Below are 12060 nucleotides of genomic sequence, written 5' to 3' on the forward strand. Positions count from 1 at the left end.
CAACATTCCTATATAGTTTAGCAACTCAGCTCCCAATGGTAGGCTGTGGTTTCTTGAGATTCAAAGTGCAGGAGGCATATTATGGGCGTCAATTAGAAAAAGATAAGCACATAAAGGAGCATGCGAAGTACAAGGTGGGTTAGGCATTGGGCAAGGGTGCCAGAGCCAGGTCAAGAGATAAAGCTAAAAACCCTCAAAAACAAAGGTAAGATGACCACAGCCAGTGACTGTTCTCCGTGAGATGAAAGGCAGGCCACCCCTGGGGAGCTCAAGCCTGTCAGCAAACACAGGGGATACTTCCCCATAGAGAAAGGTATATTCATCTTTTCCTACCAAACCCAGGTTGTTCTGAGGCTCCCTCCAGGCCTCAGCTCAGAGGCTGCTTCTTTGGAATGTCTGGCGTGCCTGGACAGATTACCTCCTAAATCGAAATCTACTGACTGACATAGCCTGGTGTTGTTGATGCCATGTTTACTGAGGCGTCCATCCAGCCACATAAATTATACATGTGTCTGTAACCTGCTGGGGAGTCCAAATACATGGCACAAAGAGAACAGTCAATGATTTCCACAGATCAGTCAGCTATAGGGTTTAAACCCTCGATTTATCTAGATATTAAAACAAGAGGCTATGTATGAGAATGGCAACTCTTTCCATGAACAATTTTTGTTTAAGTAGACTTAGAATCATATTTTTAAGCCTAATACTGCTGTAGTAAAATTGTTCCAGCAGCCACGTTTATGTATCTAATGCTGTAACAGAGACCTTAGAGCATCTTTGCAAACTCATTTACGTAATGCTCAAAATGACCACTCTAGATCAGGGGTCAGTCAGCAAACTTTCTGTAAAGGGCCAGAGAGTGGATATTTGAGGCTTTGCGGGCCATATAGTCTCTGCCACAACCACAAGACTACAGCAGAAAGCAGCCACAAGAAAATGTGTGAATGGACGAGTGTGGCCGTGTCCCACTCCACTTATGGACACTGAAATTTAAGTTTCATATCATTTTCACCAATCATAAAATTTTATCCTTTTCTTTTTTTTGTCATCCATTGTCACCTTGTGGGCCCTATGAAACAGGCAGACTTGGCCAGCAGCCCCGAGTTAGTGGAGCCTGGATGTAGACAGTTGGATGCGAAAGAGCACAGCTGTCACAGCAACAACAGAGGGGCACAGAGCTCTGGGAGAGGCATTCCTCGGGGAAAGGCGGCAGTATTGTGGGGTGCCTTCCTGCTCTCAGCAGATGCCAGGACCATCACCTGAGACCTACAGAACCCAAATCTGCACCTAAACAAGATCCCTGGGCTGTTTGCAAGGTGAAAGGTTATACCAAAGTTGGAGAAGGCTTGGCAGTCTGGCTTAAAGCTTGGATTCTGGAATCAGAAGGCCTCCTTCAAATCTTTGGGCCTCTCAATTGCTATGGGACCTTGAACAAATGATGATGATGTCTATTCCCACACCTAAAAAATGGGGATGGTGATCTATGCTAAACACTTACAAAGTACCTGGCAAGTACTATTTATTAAATGCTTGCTGTGATCCATTTTTAGAAAATTAATGTCCACACACACATACTCCTCAAGGCTACTTCCTCAAGGACAGACACCCTCCTAGCCAGTCACAGGAGTTGAATTACTTTGATAATAGCCCCCCACCCCAATAACCCCTTCCATAAAAGAAAAGAGAGACGCCACAACTCCTGGCCGCAGAGTGTAAAATATATTGATGGTTGTAAAGGGACAACTTGGAGACATTTTAGGTCTGCTGAGATGGCGTGCAGCATACATACATGCTCTGTTTTTTGAAACCATGTCATTAAGTTCTCAAATACATCTCTGTTTTGAACACGATGTTTTGTTTTTTTCATTAGCATGGTTTACTACTCTACAGTTTCTCCTAGAGTAAATAAATATAATGGCTGCTTGCAGAGCAACTACAGACTTATTGAGATGTTTAACAAGGTGAACTATTTCACAATTAGATCGACCTTTGAGTTAACAGCAAGATGTTTTTCATTTCTTTTCATTCACTGCTGCAGTGGAGCGGAGGCGGGGGACTAACTTTTCCAATTTCTTCTTTGTTCACATGTTTAGTTACCAACAGACTCCAAAACGTAATGAAAAATAACAGTCTGTTCAAAAAATTAAATTGTAATTAGGCTGTGCGTTTTTCCAAGACCCTTAAAGTCAGATAATTTAAATTTACAAGAGGAAAAAAAAATAGGCATGATGGAAAACTAAGCAATAACAAAAAACTACTGAAAAATCCATCTGTTGAACACAGTGGTCAGTTGTAAACAGCTCAAAGGGCAGAGAAAACAAAAAGTCCTTCTAGAATGTTAAGTAGTCTAATGACAAACTCTGCTTTTTTTTCCTAGTGGCTATTTTCCTACCACAGTGTTGAGCTTCATTATATTAAATAACTTATATGGGTAAAAAGGAGTTTGCTAACCAGCAGCCAACTCAAAATCTTGCAGGAAGAGGGAGGAGAGGAATTCAAAACACAGCACACACTAAGGGGAAATGAAGTCCAGAATCGGCATTCAACCAGTCTTACCCCTCCTGGCAATACCATGGAGCTGAAGGTGGGATCTACATGGAAGGTTTTCTCCCCTCCCTCTTCTCCCTTTTTCATTTAAGTTAACAAAGAAACATGGGCTTCCTAAGAGCCAGCACTCAGCTGGGCAAGTCCCATTAGCAGCAAATGTTCAACCAAATAAAAAACACACGCACACAAAAGAAAGCTCCATCCAGGTGCAGAGCTGTGATTCACATGGAAATTCCAGACGATGAATCATGTGCAGAGCCGGGATCTGTAGAGGATTCTTTCTCAAGTGTCTTCAGTGAACATTTCCGTCTCCCAAAATCCGAGTCAATCTGTCAGCTGTAGGAAATAAGTTCCCCATCTACTCCTGAGTGGGCTTGCTTGTGGGGACTTAGCAGGATATTTTGTAGAACTGGACACCAAAAAACAGGCCAGCCCCTCATGTCATGATCTGCGCATGACACAGCAGCAGCAGCAGCAGCAGCAGCGACCGTCAGCATCCCGTTCCTTACACTCTGCCTAAGAGGTTGGACCTGAGTAATAAAGAAGACAGGATGAGAACGAATGTGGTAGATTATTTCAGTTAGGATTAAAATGTCTTGCCTAATACGAGTTTCACCTTTCCTAGGCCTTAAGTTTGATTACAGATAGTTAAAAAGAAGAAGAAGGTGCCTGGGTGGCTCAGTTGGTTAAGCATGTGACTCCTGAGTTTGGCTGAAGTCATGATCTCCGGTCCCACACAGGGCTCCCTGCGCAGGGAGGGAGTTGGCCTGAGATTTTCTCCCTCTCCCTCTGCCCTACTACTTCCACTCCCCCCCCCCCCCACCCGCTCATGCATGCTCTCTCTCTCTCTCTTTAAAAAAAAAAAAGGAGGAAAAATACTAAGCATTGAAGTCCTTGTGGTTCTTGTGCTAGTGATTGCTAGTCACTTCAAATAAATATTTATTAAGGAGACGGCAAAAGCTTTGTTTATAGGTAAATCTTTATTTTGAGTGGCTTTATATCAAAACAAAAACAAGCAAGTCATTAATTATAAAAAGCTTTTACGTCTGCACTGGTCTTATCACAGATGGACTTACTCAATAAATAAAAGCACCTTCAAATTCCATGTTCATTGAGAGCATTTAAAATAGCCAATGACCAGAGAGGTGTCTACCCTCAGAGGTGTAGCTGTCATTGTTACTGTTGAGCCTAAGTGTCTGAATGAATGGCATGAGGGCCAGCACGAAAAGGGTCTATGGAAAATTATCAAATGCCTTCAAAGTTAATGTACATACACATTTCAGGTAGGTAGCATCATTCTAGAATAATTAGTCTCTGTATCTACATAACACAGGTGGTTTTACAAATGATCATAGCCTATTTTCTCTTCTTTATCCTCTTGGTGATTGCTATGCTTTGGTCAACTCCTGCAGGAACCCAACATCATTCCCCAGCATGGCAGGTACACATGTTCAGTGATGTGGCAGACATGAAAGACTCCTTGCTTGCCCTCAAGAGGGTTACACTGTAGTAGAATGCACTATAAACCGACATGTTTCTAACAGAAGAGAACTGCCTTAGACTCCTGGGGAGATATGGGTCAGGAAGGAGATATGGGTCAGGAAGGAGAAGACATTGGAGTGAGGCCTTGAGATTACATAGGACATGGAAAGGGCGGAGTACTTGGCTTACACCCAGACTCAAAGGAGAGTTTGTTCTTCAAGCCTTCTTAAAAACAATTTTCGTGTGTAAACTAGTCTGTTACATCAAGAATACATCTTCATTGTATTCATATACGTATTTCCATGTATACCATTCTATTTGTGCCTGGGCTACTCCCTCAATGAATGCTTATCAGAAGCATTATTACTGAACACTTTTGAGTACAACTGTGGACAGACTCATGGATTTGTGTCTGAATTTAAGCCAATACAGGGCACTCTCTTTTTCACTTCACATTTCTAAATCCTCCACTAAAGTCTCTAGTCACATTTCAACCCATCGAATGTTAACTGTTATTGTATATTCTGTGTATGGTACATAGAGATATGGGAAGACTCCCAAATGACTTTGGGAAGAAGAGAAAAGTGCTTGCCCACTCTGATATAAAAAGGCATATGTCCCCAGAGTCTCTTAGTAGAAATACAAACAGAGCAATTTTGATTATATGATTACTATATCCTGGGCTATTTTACCTATTAAAATAAGTATCTTAAATGGTTAAAATATATATTTACCTATCCTTGTTTTTTTGAAAATACATTTGTTTGAAAATACCAATAAATTAACACAATTTTTAAATTTGAATAGATTCTGGATTATGTTTAAAGTCCCAACTTCTGGGTCACCTGGAGGCTCAGTTGGTCAAGCATCTGATTCCTAATTACCACTCAGGTCATGATCTCAGGGTGTGAGACCAAGTCCTACATTGGGCTCTATGCTCAGCACAGAGTCTGCTTGGGATTCTCTTCCTCTACCCACCCTCTCAAATAAGTAAATCTTTAAAAAAAAAAAAATTTTCAACTTCTTCTTTCTCTCAAACCAAAGAAGGGACCAAGACCCAGTTGTCAAGAGAGTGACACACTCAGATTTACTGAACCTACTGGCACTTGGGTCTCTTTTATCTCAGGTCAAATAAAATATTAGTGTTAGAACTATTCATAAATAGAGTCTGAACTTGTTATCTTTTAGATGAAGACAATGAGTCAGTGTTCTTTCTACCATACATACCATGGGGTAATTTCAGTTCCTGACTCCAAAAAATAATGGGAGAAAGAAACGAGAGCAGAGTCACTGTATATATGACAGTGTAAAAAAGTGAAAGGCGATAAAACTGAATGATGGCAATGAGGATTCTAAGCCACAAAGATTCAGGTGGCAAGACATAAGGAACAGAGAAAACTTGGAACACACAGGGAAGGACTTCCTACAGAAAGCATGTGGCTTTCCTCAAGTAAGTCCAACATGGCCCATCGATCAGCATGGCAATAAGCAGCCTGGAGACTTACCTTAAGGACTTCCATCTGTCTTTCTCTATATGGTTTTCAGGTCCCTCACTCTCATAGGAAGCCAAGTAGAGCGCTACAATCAACCAAAATTAAGAATGCATTAACCCTGAGGCCTTCTCCTGGTATATTACCCACCACCATCCATCTCCTGTTTAACATGAGCTAAACCCTAAAGTGAAACTCTTTAAAATATCCAATTACAACTGAGAAGCATCATAGTTTCATTAAGAACACAAAATATCACTTTGCCTGATTGACCATCTCAACAAAAACCCAAGGGCCTCTAGGCCAAAAGAGCACTTAATTAACTAACAGTTTATGTGGGGAAATAGCTTACAAATGCAAGCCACATGATGCTATCTACGCTCACATTTATGTTCTCTGTGAAGAAGGGGTGGGGAGGGGCATTCTTTCCTGATAGCCTTGATTTTTAAAAAACCTTTCGTAACTAAAAAGCCAGATTTTTTAGGCCTCATTCTTCTAATATTTTCTCCCTATTTTTAAATCTAAAAGAATTTCATTCAAAGATTTTAAGAGCTCGGTATTAATCCTTTTAGGAGAGGTTAATAACAACCAAGCCCCCTCTGAAATGGGTAATATTAATGCAAATGCACTTCAGTCATTATTACAAATGCTTTCAATCTATTATGAGACATTGTTATTTAATAATACTATTGATTTCTAGAATACTAGGATATAAAAGATCAAAGGAATAAATCCCTAAATCTTTTACAAACTTTAACTCTCTTCTCATCAATTTTTCTCAATATGGACAATCACTGTTTCTGCCTCAAATTCCTTAATATTTTAACAGGTCAAGATTTTCAGCTACTTTTTCAAATAGCAACAGGTACCAACTAACTAGTTTTTTTGTTTTTTTTTCAAATTACTTTTAATATCAACATACCACAAACAAAATGCCCTTTTTCTCCAACAAAACAAGTCCAAACAAGGGGAAAAATAAAATCCTTCAAAATCTTTCCATTTGTGCCTGACGTTCTCTAGCTCTGGTATTATAAAGAAGGTTTAAACACAGAAATAATCGATTTATGGCTGGAAAGTGAGTGCCTGAGAAATATTTTAGGGATAAACCATATAGTTTTCTGTGCAACAGAAAACTCTTAAGAAGGAAAAGGTCAGAAGACAGGCCTCATGTGATATGAGGAACCAGGCACCGGGAATGTATACAGCAATGTCCTACAGGCAGGGCTTTTGGATGCTGGTGGCAGCTCCAGCTGGAAGGCTCACTTACCATCTTCACTGAAGACTGGTACCGTGAGCAGATACTGCAAGATCTTCCGGTCCCTCTCAAATGGGCACTCGACCTGCTTCCATGTCATGAATTCACTCACTTGTTTGGCCAGTTCCCAAAATTTCTAAGAAAAAAGAATTTAAAAGCAGCCATAAAAAATCATGAGCATTCCGTTTAATGTTTCCCTCTGACTTCTAATCAACTGAACTATGTAATTTCCTTAATTTAATAAAAAACTAGCCATAGGTATTTGTGAGGAACAGGAAAAAAAAATTTACTCAAGAAACTCTGGATAATAATTAATAATAATGTTGCAGCTAATTTATTCTACTCAGTATTGTTATTTTCTTAAAAAACAACAGAGAAAGAGAAAACTTAGTTACAGAACTTCAGAATCTGCTTAGGCTGCCTGGCCTGGGAGAGGAAGGGCCCTCTCTGTGCTCAGATTCTTACAACCTATCCTTACCTCAAAGTTGACGTGGCCATTTGGAAGGCGGTTAGCACAGCCCTCATTGAGGAAATAAATATCTTTGATTAAAAGACTGAAGAACGGTATCACAATCTAGAGAAAACAAAAGATTTTGGTTTGCTTGCAAACGAATATGCAGTCTCTCATCAAACATTACAAGAAATTCAGGAACAACATTAGTTCTGGATTACATAAAAGGCTATAATGAATTAAGATACAGTGTTTTGTTCACCAACCATGATAGCAGTTTCCTCCGTTAGGTAATTTTGCTAAAGATGCAAATGCTATTAATAACCAAAACCTAGCAAAGGTAACAGGCATTAGGAGGTGAGTGGCTTCATGTAGCTTCTGCAGTTTTCCCCACTGCAACAGCATATAATAAATCTAAAAGTTCTAGCTGTAATCAATGGAAGAAGATCTAAAAGAACTCTTGCTTTTCATTCAGCAACCTCTTAGTTGGAGCTACGTATCAACAGAATACCTGTCATGACAGGTATGAAGATTTTAAGATCTCCCCACTAGAATCTGTACTGTTATATCATTTAGACTTCTACATTTTAGGTGTATTTCTTTTCGGATGAACATTTTACCCTTGAAGACATTGTTCAAGATAATGTGAAAGCTCAGGGTTCTAGGTAATAGTTGCTGTAAACCTGGCCTTCATAAGACTGAACAAGTAGGCACCTGTTCTCATGGGAAATCACTTAAGCAGTACCTTGCACAATATATTGTGAGATGTGTCCAAGTGAAGGAGGAATATAAATGTGTAAATTAGAATTAATGGTTGTTTAAAAAACAATAAGCCTCTGGTAGGACTTTCCTGCCTCGGGTCTTTAATTTGATGAGGTGGTATTTCACTAATTAATTTAAAATAATAATCTCTAAGAAATTATCCTAAATCTTACTAAGCCCCATAATGAACAAAGAACAAAGCTCAGACATGGTAACTTCCACCTTTCCTCAAATGCCAACAAATTTTTGAAGCTTTTAAATTTGCTACAGTGCAAATAACACTCCAAACACAAGTTACTGGCCCTGTTGTTTACCCAAGAGCAGGTTTTTGAAGTTTCCCTAAGCTGATGACTCACTGGGTGGTACATCTACACTTAATGAATGAGAGGTCTGGAAAACATACATTTGGGCTCATACATAAAAATATGAAGTATCAATTTTTACTTCTATATAAATTCAGATTTTCCCGGAAGTTATTGAAAAAAACAAGTTTTGGTTTTTTTTTTATGCCACTGGTCGCTGGAAAAGCCAAAGTGAATCTGCGGTTTTGACGGCAGTTGGTATTGTCTGCAGAAGTCTCTCAAGCTGAATTGGTAAAATCCCCCTCATTACCTTCTCCTTCAAATATTACTGGCTAATCCTCTATTATTTTAGGACTAAACAGCCACGGTAACAATGACAATGCATGCCTGGACCTTGTTCCTCCAATGGGGAAGCCTGTGTTTTGGAGTCCATCAAAACTCAGCTTAAAATATGGCCCCACAATTGACTGGCAGTACAAGTCAGGAGTCTATTAACGGTGGCCTGCAGCCCCACCCAGGCCCATCACTTGTTTTAGTATACCCCAGGAGCCATGCATTTAACACTTTGAAATGGCTAGGAAAAAAAAAAAATCAAAATAATACTTCATGAGCATGAAAATTACAGGAAATTAACTTATAGTGGCCAGACAGCTTTCCTGAAAAAGAGCCATACTCACTCTTTCATCTACGTGTTGTCTATGTCAGAGCTGAGTAGTTGAACGAGAGGCCGTATGGCCCACAAAGCCTAAAATACTTATGATCTGGCCCTTAAGGGGGAAAAGTTTGCCCTGGTGTAAGTCTAACATACTAAGAAAGTCTAGTTTCCTCCCCTTAAGATGGGAACAACAATAGCTACCTCACCAAATTGTGGTGAGCATTACATTAAATACAGCTCTGACCTCAGTTAAGCACTCCCCAAAAACCAATGGGGCCCTTAAAAAGGGAAAGATATTATTAATGCACTTGAAAGATAATGAGGATATATCACCACAAGGGAAATGAATACTAAGTTACAATCACGATATTGTACTTGCATAGTGTAACAGTTTTTAAGTAAGAACTTTCTCGTTTTATTCTCAGTACTGGGTGTGTGAGATTCAAGTGGTGCTGACCATTCTGTCTCACATTGATATTTAAACATTTCATAACTCCAGGTCATGTGCCTCTAGCTGAGGCACAGAGGCTATGCTTTATGTAATATTCACATTCATGGTGCCTCCAAGATGATCCTATATATAGAGAGAGAGACAGAAACTTCACACCTAAGAGCGATCATCTGGTATTTGTCTTTGTCTGACTTATTTAATTTAGCATAATGGCCTTGAGGTTCATTTATATGTTGTCACAAGTGGCAAGATTTCATTCTTTTTTATGGTTGAATAATATTCCATTGTGTATCTGTACCACAATTTATCCATTCATTCATCAGTAGACACTCAGGTTGCTTCTATGTCTTGGCTATCGTAAATCATGCTGCAATAAACACAGGGGTGCAGAGATCTTTTTCTTTGGATAAATAGCCAAAAGTTGAATTGCTGGACTGATCCACTAATGGTTTGAATCACTCTTCCAAGAATATAGAAATATATATATAAGTAACCTTCCTTCCATTCTGTTCCTTATGCCCATATGCCAAAAAGAAGTCTCATAGGCTTTTCAACTTTTAATTTACTCATCAATAGTTCTCTACACATCTGCAGCCCCTACAACAAATCTAACATAATAAAAATCAGGAGATTATAAGGACTTTGGATTTCCAGGCACCACGGTGGATGTATGGGTTACCAATAGGAGGGAGCAAAAGTCTGGTCTCTGGGAGGTCCTGCCAATGATGTCTTTAATAGGAGAACTTCTCAGGTAATAATGTTTTCTAATTCCCTTTCAAAATATTCTTTTTTTTAAGATTTTATTTTTTTAAGTAATCTCTGTCCTCAATCTGGGGCTTGAACCCATGACCCCTAGATCAAGAGTCATAAGCATGCTTCACCAACTGAGCCAGCCAGGTACCCCCCTTTCAAAATATTCTTAATTCAGGGACTTGGCAAATATACCTTACATGCATTATCAGTTTCAAACCTAGAAATAAATGCTGTTAAGCAGGAACAAGTCCTCACAAACATAAATGGAACAGTAAAAGGATTTAAAACCATGTAATCATATGAGAAATGGTTAAAAACCTGGAGGCACAAGTACCCACAGGAAAAATAGTTATTTAAAGATCATTTAAGGGCCTCTGTGTAGAAGACAGAAGTGATTTGTTCTAGGATATGGTACCTAGAGATGTGCCACCTTGGCCACATAAACTTTGACAATTTGAAAGAATATTAAAGAAGCCATTACCCGAATCCTGTAATGAAGATAAGGAGATTTTTAAATTACTTAGGAATAAAGAGAGTTTATCCTCACTTCAAAAAAGGGAAATTAAACCCAAATCTCTTGCATAAAAGATGCATGTTACCCAGAAATGTTTTCATTCAAAGCCTTTGAGACCAAATGTGAGAAAGAAATGGCATTTCTTTTAATGATGGTGATTTCATTTGTTTTATGAACTAGAGAGTACAATTTATATGCTCACAGAGAACTGGTTTAAAAAAAAAAAAAAACCAACAACAACAACCAAGGGATGCCTGGGTGGCTCAGTGGTTGAGTGTCTGTCTTCAGGCCAGGACATGATCCTAGAGTCCTGGGATTGAGTCCCACGTCAGGCTCCCTGCATGGAGCCTGCTTCTCCCTCTGCCTGTGTCTCTGCCTCTCTGTCTCTCTCTCTCTCTCTCTCTGTGTGTGTCTCTCATGAATAAATAAATAAAATCTTTAAAAAGGAAAAAAACCAACAAAATGAAAGTGGACAGAATTTATTAAATGATGTAAAGGGTAAATACTTTGGACTGTTTTCTGGAAAAAGCTATTTAGAGTCCCACAAGTATAGTCTCTCTGGGGAGCTGGACTTCTTCAGAAGGACTTTGGCCAGGGCTCCAACCCCCTGCTAGAGATAGGATTCTAAAGCTTCCTGGCTCCCCCAGAGGGTCCTGCAGAGACAGCCTTGCATTCAACTGGGATGGGAGTGAGAGGATGCAGATGGCACCCCATGTGCTGATTTTCTGAAGCTTAAGAAACTTCTGATTTGATTTTTTTTTTCAGTCTTGTCACAGGAGTGCTGATACCTGAGCAAGTAAAATTTCGAAGCTGGTACACCCTGTCGGCTGAATTGAGATAGTTACCCTGCCTCATCTCTTCCCTGACTTTGCCTCTTTATTAAAAAATAATAATAATAACGTATTTATAGTATCTCTCAAATGTTCTCAGCACTAATATTTTGGATTTTTCTTGAGAACCAATTTAACATTTTCAAAAGGTGGAGTTTTTGTTTGTTTTTATTTTAGATCACTGAGGCTGAAGCTTTTTTTGCAGAAGTGACTGAGATGCCCTGAAATGTTTTTTACCCTCATTTCCAAAAATTTGTGGAAGATACAGTTTCATTTAAAAGATGGATAGAGGGCAGCCCTGGTGGCGCAGCGGTTTAGTGCCGCCTGCAGCCCAGGGTGTGATCCTAGAGACCCGGGATCGAGTCCCACGTCAGGCTCCCTGCATGGAGCCTGCTTCTCTCTCTGCCTGTGTCTCTGCCTCTCTTTCGCTCTCTCTGAACAAATAAATAAATAAATCTTAAAAAAAAAAAAAAAGATGGATAGAACCTGAACAAAAAATAACTCTTATCAAACAACTTCATCACCCCATTTACCATAACCAGGTATTTACTTTGCAAATAACATGATC

The 12060-nt window shown here is 39.4% G+C and overlaps 1 protein-coding gene across 11 annotated transcripts in view; it reads right to left on the reverse strand.

The window, feature by feature from the left end:
- Window positions 1-1697: 1697 nt before the first annotated feature.
- RASGEF1B (RasGEF domain family member 1B) overlaps window positions 1698-12060 on the reverse strand; it is a 545064-nt gene continuing 534701 nt past the window's right edge. For all 11 annotated transcript variants that reach the window (XM_072809891.1, XM_072809893.1, XM_072809892.1 and 8 more), the window contains 4 exons: window positions 7253-7348; window positions 6787-6910; window positions 5535-5607; window positions 1698-3077 (listed from right to left, as the gene is read on the reverse strand). In XM_072809891.1, the coding sequence (XP_072665992.1) occupies window positions 3053-3077; window positions 5535-5607; window positions 6787-6910; window positions 7253-7348 (318 nt within the window). In that variant the 3' untranslated portion in view covers window positions 1698-3052. The remainder of the gene's footprint in view (window positions 3078-5534; window positions 5608-6786; window positions 6911-7252; window positions 7349-12060) is intronic.

This window comes from Canis lupus, chromosome 33 (genome assembly GCF_048164855.1).
Source record: "Canis lupus baileyi chromosome 33, mCanLup2.hap1, whole genome shotgun sequence".
In the NCBI taxonomy this organism is placed as follows: Eukaryota; Metazoa; Chordata; class Mammalia; order Carnivora; family Canidae; genus Canis; species Canis lupus.